The 24,470-nt window shown below is 46.1% G+C and overlaps 1 protein-coding gene across 1 annotated transcript; it reads right to left on the bottom strand.

The window, feature by feature from the left end:
* Positions 1-1,106: 1,106 nt before the first annotated feature.
* Positions 1,107-22,985, bottom strand: LOC135829607 (uncharacterized). The gene is made up of 25 exons (XM_065342004.1): positions 22,605-22,985; positions 20,208-20,255; positions 19,077-19,256; positions 18,429-18,560; positions 17,275-17,483; positions 16,553-16,742; positions 15,715-15,888; positions 14,758-15,057; positions 14,105-14,205; positions 13,740-13,905; positions 12,504-12,806; positions 12,100-12,206; positions 10,847-10,908; positions 10,393-10,565; positions 9,767-10,017; positions 9,120-9,299; positions 8,589-8,668; positions 7,973-8,181; positions 7,195-7,460; positions 5,974-6,019; positions 5,588-5,700; positions 4,920-5,044; positions 4,437-4,708; positions 3,633-3,702; positions 1,107-2,266 (listed from the first exon to the last, which is right to left on the bottom strand). The coding sequence occupies exons 1-25, from the start codon at positions 22,678-22,680 to the stop codon at positions 1,447-1,449; spliced, it is 4,653 nt and encodes a 1,550-aa protein (XP_065198076.1). The 5' UTR covers positions 22,681-22,985; the 3' UTR covers positions 1,107-1,446.
* Positions 22,986-24,470: the final 1,485 nt, after the last annotated feature.

Consider the following 24,470-nt stretch of genomic DNA (forward strand, 5'->3'; position numbering starts at 1 on the left):
CGCAACTGTTTGAGTGAAAATGGCAATAGACCTTCTTGTACGTTAAAATCTATTGGTGTTTTACATGTGTGGAGCGATGATGAAGTGACCACCTAAAATGTACATGTATGACATGCACGTCGTGCTTGATACTGTAACATGTACAGTGTACGAGTGTGTCCTCAACGTTATAGCATGCGTTCATAGCCACACAAGAAAAGAGAGCCGAGTGGCGCAGACACCACCGTACCTCTACATTTGCAAACCAACTCAGGGATCTTTTTAAAGACCCAGTGGCGTTATAAAAGAAGTATTTTGACCTTCCTTTTGGAATCTGTTGAGTTTCTCGATGATCTTCATAGTTCTTGTACTAAGCTTGAAGTTGACTTGGTGTTTGATAACTGTACTGCTTGATGTCTGGATTACAAATTGTTTCTACTTTTTCTTTTCTTTTCCTTTCCACTTATCCCGTTATCGTCCCTCTTAGTTAAGAGTTGTGTACAGTGGTCCCTCTATAATCCGGCACCATTTGTGCCACGGAAATCTGCTGGATTAGGGAGGGTGCTGGATTAACAAATCTGATCTACTGCTGCAATGTGCATGAAGAGGACATTTGGCTACTGAAAATTGTGCTGGTTTATCGAGGGTGCTGGTTTATAAAGTGCCGGATTAGAGAGGGACGACTGTATATCACTGTTGAGGCATCCGATGGTAAGTAAAATAAATACTAATACTACTACAACATGTACATGCATGCACAAGTACAAACTAAGCAACCCATTCATCCCTCTTGAATCAGTATTGTTTTGTTGGGCTCTCCATGTACCAACAATACGACCTTTCTGTAGCTGTCCTCTTGACGCCTGCAGAATTCAGAAAGTTGTTGTTTTAGTGTTTGCCCTTGCTTGTCTCGAATTGAAAGTCTGTCACACTTCGTTCATGGCTGTAAGCAGTCTCAATGGAGTATTACGACACCCATTATAATTATTTTATGTTTCAGTTGCTGAGTCACACATCCAAGCACACTCGTTTATACGCAGTATGGCATGCGCTCTATTCGTTTTCTGGTGGCAGGCAGATGGAACTCTCTTCCAGCTGACTGTCGACAGGCCCACTCTCTTGCTCTGTAACGTGTTCATTAATATGATTAAACTTCACCTAGGGTTCCCAGTAAAAAGGCAGTAGCCTGTTGGGACTCCCCTAGTCAAATAATAACAACTACTAAGTACCACTACTACTAAGTAAATAATTACAAGCCAGAGGCTACCTGCTGGAGTACGGCTAGCAAAGAGCATCCGAAATGAGAGAGGAAACCCCTTACCAGCAGAGAAAAATATTGGAAATTAATAGACTCGAGGGGTTCGAAAACAGAGGAACAGTGTTCGTCTCAAAAGTAGTATGACGTTGAGAATGTTAGTGTCACGTGTTTAGGTTCACTATACGCAATAGGTAGGTGAATGGAATGACCTAAGCTGGACCAGAGATAACACTATGATATCGCTCAAACTTGAATCTCTTGGAACTTTGTGCAGCAATGCCATTTTTCTGGTGTGGACTATACAACTTGTCAGCGCTCTGAGCCCCGACTGCCTCTAAGCCCAAAGAGGATTGTTCCTGATCAGAGTCCACACTTAAATATATCCTCTCTCCTTTTTGCTTGGGACTAGAAGAATCGTCAGAACTGGCGAATGTGAAAGATTTAGTCAAATTATCTTGCGACGTTTGGAGTCCCCTCGAGGTGCTAGGAAGCTTGGATGAAGAAACTTTCTTAGCTGCAAGGCTTGAACTAGACTTTGTGCTAAAAAGACTCGAGATGCTCCTGGAGTGCTTACTCTGCCCATCGCTGGTTGACTTGGTACTGGAGAGATTGAAATAGCTGCGGACCCTTTGGGAAAAGCCGCTGCGTCTTGAACTGCGGGGTTGCGACTTTTTGAACAGCGTCTGAAAGCTGGCCTTTGCCTCTCGCGAACGGACGACGTGCGCAAATATCGCTAAACCTTGCAGCGAGGTGAGAACAGCAAAGATGTACTGAAATACCAGGTTATCATAAATGAGTAACAGAAACCCAAACACCCAGGTGAGCCCGAGCAGGATTGAGATGGACACGACCATCGCCAGCATAGCACGCCTGCTTGTCGTTTTCTTGGCCGAGGAAGCAGCCAGATTCTTGCCGCTCTTCCGCATGGTGATGACAACAGCGAGCAGAACGACAATGTTGTAGCCGAGGCAAATCGCCACGGGGAGAACAAGAGCCGCATAGAACACGCTGTCACTATTGATCCAACACCTACACAAGAGCATAGGGGAGAGAAAACAGAGTGCACCAAAACCTATGGATACAGAAACAACGCCCAAAGACACAAAGTCACAAGTCGATTGATGATTGCATTCAGCAAAGAAACTCGGATTTGCGACAATATATGCAAACCTCGTGTGTGCAAAAGAAAGATAGATGTCGCGACATTTGCGATGATCGGTGAATAAAGTGTCCGCTTCGAACGACAGAGCTCGCACTTCCTCGCGTAGTCGTGAAACATTTAAGTGTCCAGTCAGTGGGCAGAAAGCGTGATCTCCGACGTTTGGAGGAGACACTTTCTTCTCGTTTGTGTCTTTGTCTGTAATGGTGCTCCACATTATTGTGTTGAGCCTTATAAGCTGGCAAAAAGAAACTAATTTGTAAGACGCACCCCTAACAAACACAAACCTTCAAACAATATTCTTTAAAGGGGAAGTTAAGTCGATAATCAAATTTCCACCAGTTGTAGTCTTCGGTGTGCTGAGTCGAATGGTCTTGGTCCGAGGAAGCGGAGCCGCTCCCTTCCTTCTTTTTTCCCAATCGAACTCGCGCACTTCCACCGAAACTGGGTGACTGCGCCCTACTAGATGAGGATTTTATGCAAAATGTCACTAAAAGCGCCATGTCGTACTTATAAAAGCACAGATGACCGCGATTGACCCATATGTTGTAGTCTTCTGGACGTTGAGTCGATTGGCTTTGGTCCCAAAAGGCTGCGATGCAGCGTTCCTCCTTTATTCCCAATCGAACATGGTTGAACAAGCGGCCACGTGCTCCTGCGTACGCCAGTCACCTGGTCACCGTGCCTGCAGGGTACAAATTACAGCCTGTTTGGCCTTTTTTGGGTGCAGTCCTGTCACTCGAGTTGAAATCGAGTTGAACCTTGGTGTGAAAGTTGTCGCCTGCTGACGCGCTGACCAGGTGATTTTGGCACCCAGGAGCACGTGACCGCTTGTTCAACCATGTTCGATTGGGAATAAAGGAGGAACGCTGCATCGCAGCCTTTTCGGACCAAAACCAGTCGACTCAGCGTCCAAAAGACTAAAACATATGGGCCAATCGCGGTCATCCGTGCTTTGATATGAACGACATGGCGCTTTTAGTGACATTTTGTATACAAATCCCCATCTAGTAGGGCGCAGTCACCCAGTTTCGGTGGAAGTGCGCGAGTTGGATTGGGAATAAAGGAGGAAGAGAGCATCTCAGCTTCCTCGGACCAAGACCATTCGATTCAGCACCCCGAAGACTACAAGTGGTGAAAATTTGATTATAGGCTTAACTTCCCCTGAAGTTCAAGGAATGACGGAAGAGAAGTAGGTGGCTAATGGTAAAAAGCAAAATGTTTTGAATAACTTACAAATCCTGTCCGCCGTACGCTTCTCCACCGGTTATTGCTGCGGAGAGGCCGACGAATATGACCGGTATGCCTGCAGACATGGGCATGAAGAAGATGGGCAAGAGTGGTTTGTCAAACTGGAAAACCATAAAGAGACATCCCTATTCTCCTATGAATGAACTTCATGGTTTTGCGTTGTGGCTAACACACGCCATTGTTTTTTTTTTTGTTTTTTTTTACGAGAAACCACAGCCCATTCCTGTGGACACTGGGCATACACTGGTGCAAGCTGATTGTCCATGTCCATTGACTCATCCTCACGCTACTCAAGCTCAACTGATGAGGGGTGAATTCTCCGCAACACTGTGTAGTGAGCAGGGAGTGGTTCTTTCTTGCCGGTTTGCCGAGTGAAAGGTTCGATGGACTTCTCGTGTGCTCCGCATGGCAGTCGTGAGTCAGTCAAGTGAGAATTCAAGTCGGCAGGAATAGCGCAAGCTCCCATGTAGTGAGAAACACACAATTCCCCAAGCATCGCGCCAACCTCTTCTTCACATCGATCAATAAGGTATGTAGAAATCATATTATTTTGCAAAGAAATAGGAATTCCACCCAAGGCGTTCTGAATTTATATGTATATTGATAATTACTGAATGTTTCCGTAGCTGACCGGCGATTTCTTTGTGTGAAATGTCACGTTTCAGTGAAACCACCGCTTTGACTTGGATCAGAACCCTAACCCGGGATAGTTAGCACTGTATGTGCAGTGAATGCTGCATACTGTGCACCCAGGGGAGTGATCAGCACTGCTGTAGTTAGTGAACTTACCCAATATCAAAACATGCAGGGAGTGTTGCATGGTGGAACTGATTTCTTCAAACACAATCACTGTCTGCTTGTAGAGAAACGTTGCATCGACCGATGTGAACATGAAGCCACAGAGCAGCAGAAAGTGAAGCACGATCGCCAGGCCACGGCAGGAATGATGACTGTTCTCCAATGGCTCGTGATAGAGGACTACAATGAAGGCGGACATGAACAGAAGCAGTGTGGCACACTGACCAAACACCATCTGATGGTGGTGACGCTGGCGCAATTTCCTGACGAACAGAAAGGACAAAAAAAGAGTTTATAACACCTAAAACTACAGCACCGATCTTCGGGTTCCTATAATAGTTCAATTGTGTTGCAATGTCCTCTAGTACAACGAAGATTCCTGACGAGTGTAGTAAGAAAAGAGTTCAGGATATATCTCGAGTATGGCAACTCTCAATGTACAGCAAGCTATTGCTAGCATTATATCACACTCACTTTATGGACACGATGACCACGTTCGTTAGCAGCAAAGCCACCATTGCCACTGCGCATCCTATTATTGAGATGAACTTCAGGACTGTCTCGGCGGTGGTGGTTCCACTGATGGTCATATTTCGAATCTAATGCAAATCGGGGTATAGTAACATGAAATTCTTTACAGTAAAACAGATATCTCAATGCAATAGTTGTAAAATTGAGCAGATACAGCAGATACAGCTCATAAAGCGGAGTCGGGTGACCGAAACAGACCTGCTTCAAAGTGTTCAAAGATTCAAAAATCCGAATCCTGACTCCTTGTTTCCCCATGCCAATCCACTTTTAATATTCCAAATATCTGCTGATCAACAGAACATAAAGGAACACAAACCGCTTCTGCAAAGTGCGCGGTCTCAGGTCAATAGTGTATACTGTAAAAAATATTATTCTAACGAGGCGCATATATAACTATCTCCCAAAATTGACTAGTTTACGTTTACCAAATGTAACGATTCTCATTCATTCTCAGCGCTCAATAGGACAGTATATGTATCGATTTCTGTATAACGATTTCTATTTTAACGACATATTTCTCCTTGTTAACTCGTTAGAGTTAGCACTTCGTTATATATATGGCTTTTACAGTATTCAACAGGTGAGATTAGACGGTGGACGCAGACACTTACCAGGAGAACTGCAAAGTGTGCCATGTGGTAGCATTCACACGCTGCGCTGTTGGGAGACATGGTGCTGTTTGACACGTTGCAGCCTTCATCTTGCCAACCACCAGTGCCATCAGCTAAGACAGGCAAGGTAAAGACCAGAAACGTCCGTCAAAGACACGTGCTAGCACTCTGACATCGCGTCCAGAACAAGGACATAGGAAACTCCAACGAAGAAACTCAGATGCAGGGCCACTTGTTACTTCCATACACTAACCAATCATCAAACAGCATAAATGCAAATGCACCTCTGCATTGAGCAATCTATTCGAGATTCACTCTCGGGAATATACTCATCAAGCCTTGCAGCGTGAAAGCATGATTAGGGGTAAACAAATTCCATGACTTACCCAAGTTGAAATCCCAGTACACGCACTTGATTTCGTCAGTCTCTCTCTAAGATCAAAGAAGAGAGAAAAAAGGACGTGAATGCAGAGGTAGTGTGGAAAGAAAAGTGCATGGGTGGGATAAGGATCAAACAGGGCACAGGGCAGGCATACAACTCCAAGAGGTAATGCAATTCTATAGCGTGCTAATTGTTGTCATCAAGACACTTCACATACCGTAGTGTCTTGTATTAAAGCCTGTCTCATAAAAAGCCTGTTTTGAATAGAAGCCTGCTTTTCAAGATGCACTGTCGGAGGATAAGCCTGGTTTTAGTTAGTTTTAGTTTTAGTGTTTAGGTCTGTCTCATATATAGAAAGCTGCAAAATGTCCCCCAGAAGTCATGCAAGCTGCGGCTTTATACACGACTTTACGGCATGCACTTTACATTTCACTCATCTAGGATGTGTCGTCTCGACACTCCAGCGAGTGGTAGCATCTATGGTTAGATTGGATGCGACCATAATTATAATGGGTTTCCCACCCAGACGGACTGTACGTGTGACACATCAGCCAGGTCTGTCCAATGATGATTGCAGATGTGGATCAGTTCAGGACAGCGGTTCATGGCTATTTGAAATCTTATATTCTCACGATGGCCTGTGGCCAATAAGAGAAAAAGAATTACAGACACGGGGATCGGCTAATTGCAGAGATTGCGGGTGATTGGGAACTTCCAAATCCGGAACACACGTACATTATATCAACTTTCATGGTCTTGTGATGTCCTTGGTATGACTCCCCACAGAACTACCAACCTGATATCTTGTATGTTTCCCTTTTCACACCAGGGCTTGCCTAATCTAATTGCTTGAATGACTCATTTATTTAAAATGAATCCCACTTCGCATGAGAACCAGTTGGACAGGAATTTCTGGATTGCTAGGAATGCCAACACCCAGGCACTTGTGTAGATCCTAACTGGGAGGTGAGTAGCTCAGACCTGCAACACAGTTACTAAAGACCGCTCCTTCTCAGCCAAGGTCTTTGACCATCCCACTTTGCCTGCCGGGTAATCCTTTTATGCTAACCCATTTATTGATCGCAGCAAGTCCCGTGAACCGACGCCGGCCACAGCGCCAACCATTTCATCATAGCAAAACGTATGGTGCATTGTCAAGCTAAGAACATGACTATTATGTACCTGGAAGATGCAACATTGGACATAAGCAATCACATATACTGACCTGAGCGCCACTCAGTAAGTCGAACGTGATCAGAACTGGGTCTTCTAACACATCCACTGTTTCCAGGCCGACTTGTGCCGAGACGATGTCCGACACTACAGATGTATTTTCACTCAGTTTCCGGTCGTGGAACAAACTCCTCGATTGGTAGAGGATCACCGAGGTGGAGGCGACCGGGTACATTCCGTGTGCGGAGTCAGGAATATTGTTTGTTGCTTCAGTTATTGCACTCTTCGGTATGCTCACTGACACAGACGAGAAAGCACCTGCACCCGTAACACATACAGAGTCTGAAGAGTCTCGAACCTATACCACCAGTTAGACAGGAAGCGTACAAGCGTCTAACCCAGGCCAAGTTCCAACATAGTTACCAGCAAGGGAAACTTTACCTGGGTAACTATAGCCAACTACAGCCCAGGGAAGTTAGGACCAAAGGAGGTCCGACCAAGGGGAATAAACAATGGCCTTGGGCTACCACATCCCAGTGCGCCTACATGTATGAGGCAGGGTAACTGCTGCCTAGAGGAACATCGAACCAGTGAAGTATGGCCAAATGGAACTGTGGCCCAGTGGACTAATGGCCAAGAGGAACTGTGGCCCAGTGGAATAATGGCCTGGAAAAACTATGGTCCAGTGTAATAATGGCCTGAGGATACTACGGTCCAGAGGTATTATGGCCAAGGGGAATTATGGCCCAGGGGAATTATGGCCTGGGGCATAATCCAGAGCATGCCATATCCAATATCCAATATCTTTATATTATTTTCTGATTGCTTACTTGTGTCTTGCATTGCGCCATCCGTGCTACTGTCCGGCGCCATATTGAATGTGTTGTTTACCGGATCAAATTGAGTCTGAATGCTATCACTGGCCGGTCCAGGTAATTGAGAGGCGAGGGCAAAGGCGACTTCACTCTCATGAGCCTGGAACACTTCACCATATTTCAGCGGTATGATTTTCAGAATCTTCTCCATGGATTTTATCAATCTGCAAACCCAGTAGAAAACAAGCCGGCAAATTTTCTAAGTCATTCCCAATGTATTCTAGAACAATACTAGCAGTGTAAACGGGTAGTCGGGTACCCATGCTACCCGTGAGGACCTCGGGTAGACTGGTACAGAATAGTACCTGAATGCCCGAAGTCGCAGATGACATCATGTACAGTGCAAATCCATGTAATAATCCCCATGTCTATGTGTAAGGGAAGGGGTGTGTTGCGGTGTTACCATGGACACATTACCCGATCGGGTACCGGTGCTACCTGTGGAAAACCACCCGAACCCGATACCGCAAGAAAATACTACCCAACTCAGCCCTTAACAATATACCCAAGAACATTAGAACATTCAATTAACAACACACAAGTGGCACACTCGTTTTTAGAGTGATCTTACCTAGCTGCGGCCGGTGCCCGTAAATTGTAGGGAGATGCAAGGCCTATGTTGTTGATTGACTTCAGTGTGAACTTGGCAATCTGAAACACAAAACAGTTACGGAATGAACTCTGACCCATCACTTTTATTTACACCTGACTGCAGTGTTACGCCTCCCTGTTTTAGTTGCACTTGCTCTTTGCTAGTTTCGTTAATTGACTGCCACAAACATACATAGAGTTGCTCAACGGTTCAACGGATTTGTTAGGGTTGCTCAATGCGCATTATGAAATGCAACAATAGCATTGATCAATTCTATGGCTAGCAAACACGCCATGCTTATCTCCTAGTGTTTTCTAACTCAGTCATGCCAGCATGCATATACAACTGACCCTAAGTACACAAACAACCAAAAACCACATAGCATAACAAGCATAAGAATTCTTTAAGACGTGCATCCCAATGACAAAGTTACCAACTGCAAACTGTTATTGAGGAAAATATTCATTGCCAACTTGCTTGTACATTCTCACATATGCAGGTATTTCTTACCCGTTTCAACACTGCCACATCCCACTGTCGTGTGTGATCTGCTGCCCACACAGCCTTGAAGATAGCAATGGATGCATAGTCGATATCATCTGGGTTCAGATCATCTGGTGTGCTCGTCAAGTTGGATATTGCTTCAATATCCAATTGGATTTCGTCTTGTGTCTTGGCTTGGAAATCGTCCTGAGTAAAAACATACCAAGAGACACGACATCCAACTGATATGTCCATACAAGACAGTGACCCTGAACGAACAAACAACTGACATGCTGGTCGAATCTTATCAACATATGCACTGCTTTTTACAGCTACTGCTCTCCAAGGGAGATTGATTTAAACAGAAGTGGGGAATAATCCTGGGGGACTCACATATATGCAGGATCCTGAGAAGATTCATCTTGGCGAAATGGAATACCGTAAAGTCTTGTATAATAGCCGCGGCTTCTATGACTTTCTTGGTGAAATTTTGCAGCTTCTGTATGAGACAGGTTTCTTTACAAGACAGGTATTTCTATGTATGTCAACAATAAAACCAGGCTTATGTGTGATTTGATAAGCCCAAAATTGCGGCTTCTATTCGAGTGCGGCTTCTATTCAAGTGCAGCTTTTATACGAGACTTTACGGTATAATATATTTCTATGTGACCCACCTGAGAGATATTGAAGAGTTGAATCGTAATTCTGGACGGACAGTGGCCTGCCCTCGGCTGTCGCCACTTGCCCATTACCAAACTGTAGTTGTGACGACGGGGCAGAGTCATGCACCATCTTGTGGCGTAGCGGACTATGCTCTCATCTACTCTGATACCGCACTCTGCGGTGGTCTCTTTGCCAGCGAACGCCTGACGCCAGGAGAATTTCCCTCTGGCCACAACATCCGTCTCTTCAGCCTGACACACATCTGTGTCAACAATAGATAAAATAGTTGGAGAAATCAAATCATGAGGTTGTGCATAAACGCTGGCCATATTTTCACAAATAGCAACACGAGGTCCAAGAGTTTCCTGGAATCAGCCTGGTACCAGGTATTTCTACTTAGGTAAATGTGTATTTAGTGATCATATGTCGCAGCACACCACACTTGAGAAGGACAGGACCATGTTGCCACACGCATTTGATCATTTGTCGAAGAACCACCTGTATTTAATGGCTTATATCCTGTGCCTCTTTGGCTTGGCATTACACACACATTTTCACTGTGTATCAAACATTCCGACTGTGTGAGTTCATTAATTAAAACAGGATTGCAAAACTAGAAAAATTATCAAACTCTTACCATAAACTTGAAAATCCTGCAGGGAAGATCCAACCAGCTGTAGTGGTGTACTGGCATTTCTCAGTAGAGCAGTGACCATTGTTCGGATGTTTGGAACAGAAACATTTCTATCAATCTGGGTTAGTAGGTTTGCTTTTACTTCAATATCCGCTAGGATCTGCACGGTAGAATTCCTGAACAAGAAAAAGAAAACAAAAGAAGTGCAGAAGTATTTTTTAGTCAGGCTCAGTGAAGCTCTGCATCCGGTGACTTGCTATAATCGCTATAGAGCTTCTCGCTACACATTTGGCAAATCGCATAGGCAACAAGGCCCAGGGGAATAATCGCTTCGTGAGAGGGCTTTGTTTCCCTCTTACCGGTATAAAGTCACAAGTACTAAACATAGACACCATCGGCACCAGAAAACCGAGCAGCCACCAACACAGCAGACACAAATAAACCTGGTCAAACTTACTCAAAACTCTGATATTCAAAATGCTGAACTTTGAAATCAAGTTGACCAATCCAAGAACTCATCTGCAACAGGGCAAACAACACCAGAGACTTGCCTGACTTATCATAATCCCACCGAGCTGCACAAAGTACTGTACACGAAACCTACAACTAGGAAATTGTCAAACCACCAATTGAGGAAGCTCTCGCTCCTAATTTGAGAAAACGGCGATCAGCCTCTGTGAGTGTAGCCCAGGGGGTGTGCAATGATCAGCATGCTACATGTACTGTCGTGGACATGGAAATCCGGTCGCATGTCTAGCGGCCCCAGGGCGCTGGCCATGCAGCCGTATGTAAGCAGTACACACATGTATGTACAGTAAAACCTGTAACTAAAGACCGCCGTGACTAGCGACCAGCCTGGTACTACAGTAAAACCTGTAACTAAAGACCGCCATGACTAGCGACCAGCCTGGTACTACAGTAAAACCTGTAACTAAAGACCACCGTGACTAGCGACCAGCCTGGTACTACAGTAAAACCTGTAACTAAAGACCACCGTGACTAGCGACCAGCCTGGTACTACCGACCACTTCACCTGGCACGGACGGTATCGCATTCATATTGTGGTTGTGCCGTGCAAACCCCTAACTAAGGACCACCTGCCATTAAAGACCGCTTTCTCTGGCCCCAAGGGGTGGTCGTTAGTCACGGGTTTTACTGTATTATGCGCACGCTGGTCGCATCAAATCAACATGACTGTGAACTGCATGCAACGTTCTGTACGCGGCGCTGAGGGCGCCGGCCCCGGTCAATCGACTGGATTTCCATGTCCACGACAGTAGTTGTAATTCATATGCCTTTGTGGGAAAGTTGCATACAGGAAAAGTCTGAAGAAAAAAATTGCCTGTCCCCACCAGGACTCGAACAGGGGACCATCACTTAGGGCCAACAACGCTCTACCACCTAGGTACTCTGCAGTCGTCATCCAAGGAGTTTTTTCCTATTTTTTCCTCTATTTTTTATTCTTGAAAGGAGAGCCTGGTACAGATTATCATGAATTTCAATCTACTCCCTGCAAGAAGATTTCACCGTCCAATGGCAGAAGCCAATGTGAAGAAGGGGGTGTTCGCCAGCCATGGCAAGAGAAGGAAAAAGAAAGAGAGAAATAAAGGAAGAAATAACGCATCAATGGGGGTGAGATTTATCACTGTGTTGACAACTTCCAATGGCAGTAAGAGTAAGCCTAAATGATTAACCAAAGCAGCGACTCACTAATTTCGAGAAGTCTGCGCGAACACCAACAGTGGAAATCCTGTCATGTTGAAGTGTGCCTTGTAGGTGGTATCCGAAGGTTCCTTGTATGCCGACATGTGCAACCTCTACACACCATCACACAGCGGTAAAACGAGCACATTCGTCCTCTACAGACAGAAACGCACTGAGACACTGAGCTTCTCATTTCCCTGTGCAGAATTTGTTGAAAGCTCTTCCTTAAATGGCATTGAGCAGCCTATTTGATCACGTGTACTTCTACACATCATAGTACAGATTGGAGCTGCATGGCGGTCCTAGCTTTGCATTGTTTTCGGCTCACAAAAAGGTAAAGTTCAATAGGATGTATGCCGATTGGCTTCATTTAGGCTAGGGTTGCGCTGTGTACTGGAATCAGTTCTGACCTTTCACATCGATGATGGTGTGGTGTGTCGTAGTACCAGCTGTGTTGCTTGCAACGATGTCATACTCTGCAGCAGCGCATGGCTCAATGGTGTGAAATGTCAGCGTGTCCCTAGCAAAGCTGGTAGTGGTCTGGTTCATAGAACCACATTGAGGTACGGGTGTCTGCTCACATTGGCCGTTATCTCTTACACACCATACCACACTAGGCTCAGTATACCCATAGAACATTGCAAACACTTGTAGATATGCTCCAGCGAAAGCAACGATCGACTCCGGAATCGGTGAAATCAGTACCGGAGGTGCTGTGAACACGACGGAAACCGACAGAAATAGAATAAACCCGCTACAGTCAACTTTGCGTATAACGACACTCGGCGGGGCATCAGAAAAGTGTCGTTATTCGCGAACTGTCGTTATACCCGAAGTCTCATTATATGTATTCAGGTAGAATGGACTGTGCTCTGGGCATGGACATTCTGTCGTTATTCGGGAATTGTCGTTATATCCGCAGTTGTTATTAGCGAAGTTGACTGTACATGTAGTAAATTTCACTGAGTGTGTTTGAGCAAGCCAGAAACGATATGACAGAATTTCTCAGGTCAGTATTCCACGTTGATCTCCCTTGAGAGCTGGGAGAAGCTTGAGGAGATGGGTGAAATACTTTGCCCAAACGCGATAGCGCACCTCAACTGCACAATAGCTGTGTGTATGTGTGCGCGCGCGAATATGTGTGTGTGCGTGTTTGTGTGTGCGTGTGTGTGTGCACGCAGGTATGAGTGCATGCATGTGAGCGTGTGTCCATGCATGTGTATGTTCACTGGTCAGAAGAGCCACTTCAATCAGCCGCATGGTGTAGACCAGGTCAAATTTAGTGGTGGCCAATTCATCAGCTTTGTAAGCTGTTGCTATGTCTAACATACGTTGTTCGCAATCATCGCTTAAAAAAATGGGCAGGTCTATGAGTATGAATATGAGCATAAGTGTGTGGTGTGGGGGGGGGGGGGGGGTCGTCGGTCTGTGTGTCTCCCCGGAGACTCGCGCGACCAGTTTTGACAGTGAACAAGTACAAGTTTGTGTGCGTGCGTGGCCTTAAATGGCTCTGCCAGCCTGAGCAGCAATATCTAAAGGAGTACTGATGGTTGTGTTGGTCTCTGCTGATGGCATCACAGAAGAGATACTTTGCATCATACAGAGGCCGTGGTAGAGTGCTCTTTTTACAAAGGAAAAAGACTTACAGTGAAGCAGCAGTGATGTGTAATTATTGCTTCTCTTCGCACCCAGACTGCCATGTTCTGTACAGTAATATAATCCGCTGTCAGTGAGTTCAGCGCGAAAGATCGTCAGGACATTATCTCCCTTGTAGAATGACACTCGGCCAAGAAGGTCATCACTATTGAGCTCCTGTGTGAGACAGAAACCAGACAAATTTGAGCTCATGAATGAAATAACGCCAGCTACGCAGCCCTAGCACCACGCACATGCCAGTCTTTGCATTTAGGCACGGCACTACATTATGCATTAGGTCGAATCTCTCTGGCCAGAACTTAACATGAAACATGACCACTCCTTGTCCATGATTATCTGAATTCCCGATACTTACAGTTCCATTTCTATACCATCTCGTAGATGCCGATAGAGATTCGCTGATATCACAGGCAAAATCCACCGATTGGCCAGTCACTACCAGTTGCCTGGACACAACTGAAATAGAATTAGAACAAAATAGAGATATGAATGAATTCATAGCACTGTATTACACCCTGGGGAAATAAAAAAGAACAGAGGTGCACGTCATGGGTGCTTTGACCATTTCTGATTCAGAAACTGAGTTTAAGACTCCAACATAGTAGTCCAAAAGGACAGAGAGACAGACATACAGACAGACAGACATACAGACAGACAGACATACAGACAGACAGAGGGACAGAGGGACAGACAGCGAGGCAGACAGAGAGACAGAATAGAGACAATGATATGGAGAGACACAGAGGGAGAGTGATTGAGTGGGTGGGTGAGACCCGCAAGGAGAGAAGAATGAGAGATGCATGGGAACACAGACAGGGAAGGCAGTGCACATGACTGTAACTGCTCTGTAATTGCCGAATTGAAATTATTACACACGGCTCCAGTTCTACCAACTCTGTTTCAGAAAAGGACGGGTGAAAGGCAAACAATTGAATTGATACACTTTAATTTTTTAAGGTTGAGACTGTTCTGTAGTTTCTTTCCCAAAATCTAGAACAAAATGCTCACCATATGCAGTCAAAGTAGCCGACGTATTAGATGCTAGTCCATGGGATGTTGCAGCAGCACATGTGTAAGTACCCACACCACCTTGCTGGACATCGGGTATCGTTAGTGACGACAGAACCGTAAAGTCTGTAAATGTCCTGGCCAAATCACTGGTGGTGACCTTTTCCTGGGAAATCTGATGACCATTGCGCCACCAGGTAATAGAGGGCTTTGGATTTCCTCTCGCCGATAACGTGAACGAAATGTTTTCTCCATACTGAACGTGCTGATCCATTAGGCCAGTCAATATATCCGGAGGCCCTGAATTAACAGTAAAGAAGCAGAGGATTGACCAGAGCACTTGGCACGAGAACACGGAGTTCTTGCAATCCAAAAAGATTCTCAATGGTTAGGTCTTACAGCTCTGTAGAAAAAATATACAGTGCTATGGGGGTGCTGAAGAAGGGTGGGGGGGGGGGGGAGCCTCCTAGACTAGGCTGTCATTACGTTCATGTACTGTAGCGGACATGGAAATCCAGTCGAATGACCTGGGCCGGCGCCCTCAGCGTGTACAGAACACTGCTTGCAGTGCACAGCCATGTTAATCCGATGCAACCAGCGCGCTGCAGCGCATAAAGTGCATGTGTGTACCGCTTATCCACGGCTGCATGACCAGCGCCCTGGGTTCGCTAGACGTGCGACCGGATTGGGGGGGGGCAATGTTATCGCATGAGCGGATCGTCAACTGGTGGTGTTATTGAACATTATAGCGTAACTTGAAGTTTTTGATCCTTTGTTCTCCCCAGAAATACTGGACCATGCATTAATTTTGCATATTCCTGCCATGCATTTTGGTGGAACAAAATTCAACTCTCACTACAATTATATCCCAAGTGCGTTCAACTTTATGCAGTTGATAGAGGCCACATTCAGTTAAAGAAAAAGGTGAGTTATAGAAAGTGGACCTAAGCAACTCACGGACACAGACTGGAGCATCGGGTGTCCACTCGACGGTCTCGTTACATGTGATTGTGTCATGTCCAATAAGGATAGCTCCAGCGCTACAGATTATATTTATTGAACTGCCAAGATAGAAGCTATCCCAACCGATATCCCCATTGCTTATCAGTGGTGGCAAGCAAGCTGGTAAATCTGCCAAACACAGTCACTCACGCCCACACAAACACATACAAGCACGTACACACACACACACACACACACACACACACATACATATATACACCCATACGATCACATTCACGTGTAGAACACATGCACTCGTGCACGTACTCACCCACACCCACACCCACATACATACGTACGCGTGCTCACGTGCACACACACAGACGCATACAATCCCCTCATTCACACACATACACACACAAACAAAAACATGTCACACAGACACAGTCACACCAGCGCACTATGAGAGGCAAAAGTAGCGCACAAACAGAACACCGTATTTTCCCCATTAAACGTACACGTCTCCATTACTAGTACGTCCCCAATTGTAGTACATGTTGGGTGTGGATCGAAAATATAAAAGGACACGTCTCTAATAATAGTACATGCCAGAATGACAGTCTCCTATAGTAGTACGGGTCTGACCACCTTTTAAAAATTAAAAGTACTGTACATTTATTGGGGAAAATACGGCAATCACTTCAGCTGACCATCGATACCGTGCAATTGAGTGTACCATAATGCAGTACACCGCTAATCAACTTCTTCACATGATGTTGTGAGACCATACAGAAGGCGTAAAAGTAGAACAAATCCTACCAATATGCACAGCAGTACATGGATCAGCACATACCTCTAACACACAGCACATGGAGCCTGTCAGATTTCGACACCACTCTCCATAGTCCCAGCTCCGCATGGGATGACATCATCATGACTGCGGCATCAGCATAGGAGCTGTTTGGCTCATCTCTGTCCCAATTCCAGTATGAAGTACCCATTAGTGAGTATTTAGTACCAGCCCAGTGAAATTGCCCTTTAGTCTGATAGGTGAAGAGCATAAAAACACCCACATATTTTTCTTAGTACTAAGTAACAACATGTAATAACTAAAGGCCCAAGTAAAAAAAGTGTCAACTTTATTCATATTTGCGGGAAACCCCATTTGTGATAGATTTCCATTTTCACAAGCTAGAAATTTTGCATTATAAAAAATATTATGCAGTCGATCCTTTTAAAATCCCCTCTGTTCAAGTCCTATTCTCATTGGTCTCGGCTTCCGCAGGAGGTAAAGTCTCGTGACACCTTCGCTGCATTTTGTTCCATTCTGCCCGCGCCTAAGTTGAATTGAATTGAATTCGTTGTCTTCCATTGCTAGCCTAATCTTCATACTGCTCTCTCCAGGTTCCTATAGTACTCCTTTTGTTTTGTTCTGTTTTCTCTTTTTCTTCTCCTTCTTTTTCTCAGTTGTCCCCACCATGGCTGGTTAAAATCGCCCGCATCACATGCTTATTGGCACTATGTCATCGTGATTGTGGAATAATAATAATAGTAAAGTTTAGATGTGCTACTCACATTTCTGGATGCGCCTATCCACGTGTCCCCTTGAATGAATCCTGCCAGGTCATCGTTGTCTCTCTTTGCAAACACTCTAGGCAACCATGCATCGCCCTCTGGCTGTGCCTGGCAGAGAGCTGTGGCTTGCCGATACGTGTAGGTGCCATTCAACGCCAGACCGCAGTACATAGAGCCGGGGGTTATCTGTGTCCATGGAGAGACGCACGCTGCAGCAACGGATATGGGCGTTGCATAGGGATAGAACACGAACAGAACGTCTCATGAAAGCATACAGGGCCAAAACAAATAATCTCAAGCCGAATGGCTGAATCCCTGCTCACACGAAGTGCATTGAATGGCTGAATCCCTGCTCACACAAAGTGCATTGAATGCCTGAAGCCCTGCTCACACGAAGTGCATTGAAGCTGTATGAGCATGTACATGAAGAGAGCAATTGAACTTCATCATAGTTTCAATAGAAAAGCCCCCCCCCCCTCCCCTTACCCAGCACACATACTCATACAGATATATACGCTTGCTCCCCTACACCCATACATGCACAAGAATAGTGCTCCTCTACAGACACAAGAACTCGTACACATAATACATACGTGTAGTGCCTCCCTACAGACATGGTAACACGACAGCTGTCAATGCTTGCAAACCACTGAACAGTGTATGTACAAATTTCCACAGAACAGGAAACTGCAGGGTGTGGAAATATACCCCCCCCCCCCCCCCAACACACACTCTCTCTCTCTCTCTCACACACATAAACACTCACACACACACACGCTTCAAATCGCCACTTCTCCTAAACGCTCTGCCGCATGTGCAGTCACACACATAAACACTCACACACACACACACACACACACACACACACACACACACACACACACACACACACACACACACACACACACACACAAACACACACATACACATACACACACAAACACACACACACAACACACATACACACACACAATATAATTATTTGATCTATCTCTGGACAGTTAGCTGTTCCGACCTTGTTGGATCTCACTAGCAGAGCCACAGAGTAACTGGCCAAATCTGTCGCAGTGAGCATAAATTGTCGACCAAAATCCTATTCCCCGTGCTCCCTACGGTGTAGCATAATTATGTCTACGCTAATGCACGAAACTCACCTGGGCAAGGTCCCGTAGCGGATGTATTGGCTGCAAATCCAGACAGACAATGGCAATGATAGCTTCCCTGCGAGTTGAAGCATGTCATGGGCGGTGGGCAATTGTGCTGGTAAGATGTGCACTCGTTCTCATCTAGGTATGAAAACCAGCAGATGAAACCAGCATGCATCGCAGTATCGTAGCGCACACAATATGTGTGAATCTTAAAAATGTGCAGGTTTGCCCGTCGAATTCTGAACAAGTTGCTTCAATCGCAAAACACGGTTCGATGCTATTTGGGCGACAGTGTGCTCTAGCAGTCAGCACTGCTTATTCTTACAGCGGATAGCTGTCAGCTTTCCCTCCTCCTCCCTCCCCCCCCCCCCCCTCTTACTATTCACTCTCAAAGTAGAGATTGCCTGCCACAACTGTACAAGAGCACCTACAAGTCACCGAGCATCAAGCATCTTTGTTGCAACGAATAGTTTCGTGCCCCTAGGCAATCATCAGACAACTGATATAGCTTGAATAGCCAAGATCAAATGAACATTGAGCACTATGCCGTGTCAGAGGACTATCGTTTGTACCAGGGCAACCACAAGTGGCACACCTGCTCATGCATACCAGCACCGAGATGCTAGGCATCTTCCATCTATCTGCAGCACTTACCCTGGCAAGTGGGCAACTCCGGCTGCCACTGCGAGCCGTTGCTGCACGTAGCGCTTGCACTTCCCACCAGTGCAAATCCTGTGTTGCAGGTGACGTGCACGGTGCTACCAGCAGTAGTTGTGTTGCCAGTCATTGATGTGGTGCCGTTTTGCACAATCGGAGCAGAGCAAGCAGGCCCTCCTGCAGAATGCATACAAAGCAGTATAGCCACAATCAGTCATCGAGGTGGTGCCGCTGTGCACAATCGGAGTGGAGCAACAAGGCCCTGCTGGAGAATATACACAAAGTAGTATAGCCCGAAATGCTGTACAGGTACGAGCTTTCAAAAGTAAGCCGAGCCACCGGCCATGGTGAAAAAGCATTGTAGCTATAATCAGTTACTGAGGTGGCACCACAGGCACTAAGATAAACCGTTGCTCTAGCGCCAGAATGCTCTAACTACGAAAACTAGCGAGGGATGCGTGACGCAGCAGCCCTAGAGCAGCCTACCGAGAAAGCTAAAGAAGACGAATGTCGAGGAGCGTAGTACCCAATTCTGTAGATAGCAAGCTGCTTCGGCCATACCGACCCCATTCGTACATGTACGAGCTGTTTAAAGTAAGCCGAGCTATTGGCCATGGTAAAAAAGCAGCATAGCTATAACACACTACTGATGTATAGCCAGTGTGTACAATCAGACTAGAGCAAATAGCCAGTCCTGCAGATACCGATACCAATGGTTTCGCTGTCTCTGCCCATGGGTTGGTTGCTGTTCAATCTCCCATCTTGATGGCGATATGGGACACTCATGCATACATACTACTGCTTCGACAAGAGGACTACTGTCTTTAATCTTCTTCGGGCATTTCATCCGTGTCATGCAATCCAGGATTAATTTTCTCATCTTTATTGGCACGAAATGTGTCAATATGATTGACCATCAAGTGAGTTAAAGAAATGTGGGCAAGCTGAGGCACCGTTCACCAGACCCTGAATGGAGTCAACTTATGTACGAGAGAGCAATAGAACTTCACTGTTGTGTTCGGTGAAAGGGAGTGCCCAGATCTGGGCATTCTAGATCAATGAAAGCAAAGAGACCAGTCAACAGAAGGGATTCAGTTTGTGTGATGCAAGGCAACAGCTGAGACATACCAGTGGATGAAGATGCGCTGTACACTGCGGGCAGGTATTGCATCAAACCTGAAACAGGAATATTGCAATATAACATGCAAGATATTCTTCAAGCAATAATTGTACAGTAAGTGCACAGAAATATAACAACAACTGCTGGAGCAGTGCATTGCCCAATGCAAAAAGATCAGAGCCTTCAAATGCATGTACACATGCTCCCAGATGCACATGTACACACACACACAAACACACACAAGCACACAATCACACGCGCACACGCATACACACACACACACACAATAATTATATACACACACGCACACACACACACACGCGCGCATGCACGCACGCACGCACACACGCATACACACACACACACAATAATTATATACACGCACGCACACACACACACGCACACACACAAACACACACACACACACACACAATAATTATATACACACACACACACACACACACACGCACACCTTTGACCTTTTACGCCCATCGCCGGAGGCGATGATAGCAATGCTACGGCATAAGCCATAGCAACTTGTGCTGGGATTACACCATTCAACAGCTTGCAAGGCTGAAGAATTGACCGTCACTATTCAGCCTGGTCTACACCATACAGCTATTTGGAGTGACATTTTCTGGCCAGTGAATCCCTATTTTTAGTCTTTTTCATTTTTTTTCCCCCACACACATCACACCACATACTCCAGCATGCACTGGCTGTTGGTAACCACCCAGGAGAATGAAAGAAAGTCAGGAAGAGTCTGAGAAAGAGAAGAAAGACGTGTGTGACCATAATCGTCGGGAATCGAACCCGCAATCTATCGATTGGAAATCGCTGCACATACCACTGCACCATATGGGACACACGCACACACACACACACACACACACACACACACACACACACACACACACACACACACACACACCCACACACACACACACACACACACACACACACACACACACATGCAAACATTGAAGATATATAACGAAAAGCACACAGGATCCGGCAGCATCACAGAGCCCAGAGTGTGCTCCTGAGCCAGGTCAGCCGGGTGATCCACCCGGTTGGGGGGCAGCTTGAACCTGAGTCAAAAAGGAACATCGGGGTACTTGTGACCCGGTTGGCATTCACATTTTAGTTCTTTTTTTGTTCTTCAAGGAGGTACACACTGACAGGCTGCAGGCCCTATGCAGGGTCGCACACAGATGGCCCATACCCGGTACCAAGAGTAAACAAGAGTGTACAACTCCGCATCTCTTCTGCACAATCTGCAGATACCCCGGCCCGCGGCGGATTTTTTGTTGACGTCACCTTTTTTTCAGAACCGTGCGCATTATTCCGCAGGGCAGTGTGATAGCACGTGCTGGGCACCGACCTTGGAATGTAAAGCCCGACCAAATGCACGAGGCAGAACTTTCCAAAAGACTCGCACCGTGTGCGTCGTCGAAAAGATTACGTCAACAAAAATTCCGCCACGGGCCAACCCATCCCGGAGTTGCACACTCTTGTGTATCTACTCTTACCGGTACTCATTGTTCATACAGGTATACTGCAATCACGTGCTAGTGCATCAGGCAGTAGTAACGTACACTAAAACCTGTAACTAAAGGTCACCGTGACTACCGACCAGCCTGGTACTACAGACCACTTCGCCAGGCACGGACGGTCTCACATTCAGATATGGTTGTGCGGCGCAAGCCTCTAACTAAGGACCACCTGCCCTTAAAGACCGCTTTCTCTGGTCCCAAGGGATGGTCGTTAGTTACTGTATTGGCCAACTCCCTGATGCAAATGTAGTACCTGCGCTTGAACGTACCCGGCTCTGACCCGGTTGCAAGAGTTATGCCAGGTACACACATGCTGACCATGCCAAAGAGCAGGTACAAACTGGTACTTGCAACGTGGTTCGGATGGAACTTGCCATGTATTGCTTGTGTGTGTGGGGGGGTCGGGGATCATTGTCCGCTGAATATCCACATGATACGTACAATCATGTATGGGGGCGGGGGGTGGGGACGATGCACTTGTTTTACAACAAAAACGCACCTGACGTGTATGAATTTCGCGGGTCTTTTTCTCCGAGCTTTATCCTTTGAAAATACAACTCATGCCCACACTTCCTATGTGCCACCAGGCATCCAACATAAAGAATTAAATTATTTCAAGCACGTCACTAGAAAATAGAGTACATAATTATGCGTGCTATTTTTCATTAGTCCGACGATAACACGAAATTGATCAAAATTCTTTCCAATAATGCATATAAAAGTACTGGTGCATTCCGAAGGTCGGATTTTCAAGGCGCACACATCATACACGCCGTTCAGAGCCAAGAAGAGAAACGTCTCGGAACGTACGCTAGGGCAGTAGGCTTATGAATGAATGTAGCGACTTACTAGCGAGGAGTAGAAAGTGCCATTGCATGTTGGCACGAGTCCATTTTCCACCACGTCGCTTGTTCCTTTTGTCCATGACGAACGGCTCTTCACGACGAGCAACGGTAGCGTTTCACTGGAAGTCGTCTCATCTTCTGAGGTATTCTGCTTCGTGGTAAATGCCGTACTTTCAGAATTTTCAGGACTTTTCTTTCAGACCTCGCTTCATTCTTTCGAATTTGGCGTTAGCTCCAGTCACAAGATGCCCTTGCAGGAACATTAGATCCAGTGTCAAATAATTTACGTCTTCTTTGATCTGCTTTCCAGTTTGCACCCATCTCACGCGACAGCGCTGTCACGTCGGTAGTCAAATACATTGCCAAACTGTCCGAGTGTCATACCATGCGACATCACGCAGTATCTACATTGTACATGAATGATTGTACCGCTACTGAGTAGATCTACTGTGCAAGTGAACATTTCTTCACAGCAACTCTCCAGAAAACTGCCCCGTGCTGTTACCAGCTACACACTGCCCCCACTGGTCAGTGGACAGGAGTAGCGGAGATCTACCTAGCCATACTCTTGATGAAGAGACGAGGTAAGACGGAGCTCACATCCATGAGGCATGATAACTTTCGCGCCGACGTGCAAACCTCGACCGCGTCGAGCCTGCATAGCGCATGATCGAGCGGCATAATTATGCATTGTACGTGATTGTAGAACAGTGTGTGCTGGCAACTGAAATCCGACCCCCCTAGCGTCTCGTACGAATCGCTAACGCGGCTAGCGCACCGCTAGGGGGGTCGGATTTCAGCTGTCACCACTGTAGTACAGTATAGTCTAGGTAAGTAGGTTGGCCTAGACTCTAGACTAGGGTCACACAGCATGCACCGAGTCAGAAATACGATGTTAGGTAGGATTGCATTGCCACCATTGGAGATCACGTCGCGCTCTTGCCCCAATGCCTTTGCGAATGATCTCGCATGTGCATCTACTAATCGTACTCGTAGATCGACTATCACCGGACCCTTTCCACGTCAGATTCTTTGCCAATGCCGGCAATGGTCTCCTTCTTCTGTCTCGTGAAAGATGTACCTGACTCTACATTGACATCATCAAGACTCTACATAATCATTGAAAGAGATTAGCAGTACATGTACGAGTACAAGTGCGGTAATATGGCCTATCGGCTCCATGAAGATTATCCAGCATGAAATCGGAGTGGAACTTCAGCGGTTATTCTTTGTACAATGTCATTGTAGTACCCAGCGCTATCGTGATAGGTACATTCTACATTCACGCCTTTGTTTTGAGTGGCAGGCATTGGATGCATCCGCTCTCCTAACCCTCCCACTCAGGCCCAGTTGTGTTCTCTCACACGCCGTGGTTCCACATACCGGTACATGTACATAGGGAGCGGTTGTTTTGCATCAGGGAGTCGCATAAAGACTCCCTGGTTTGCATCAGTTACCGTCTTCCCGCAATCAGTGCCCCTGGGGAACTATTTTGTCAATGTCCATCACAGATAGGGCACCATTCAGAAGAGGGCACTATTTTTTAAATGCTGGTACATTTCCGTTATCCAGCATAAGCTAAGCAAAGAAGGCAAAGAAAGGCAGAGTCTACAGTTTACTGTAAACTGTCAAGTTTCTCAAGGTTCATTAGAAGCGACAACAAGAACTGCATTTTAATCCTGAAACCACCAGTGCAGTGGCATGGACAAGAAAATTAGCAAAATAACACCAGACTAGCACAAACTTGCACATGCGCTTGGCTACAAGGAGGGGTGGGGGGGGGGGCATTAGTGAAGAGAGCGCTTTATTTTTCCACCGGCTCTCGGAGACAGGGGCACTACTCAAGAGAGAGAGCTCTAATCGCGCGAGT

This window comes from Sycon ciliatum, chromosome 13 (genome assembly GCF_964019385.1).
Source record: "Sycon ciliatum chromosome 13, ocSycCili1.1, whole genome shotgun sequence".
NCBI classification, from domain to species: Eukaryota; Metazoa; Porifera; class Calcarea; order Leucosolenida; family Sycettidae; genus Sycon; species Sycon ciliatum.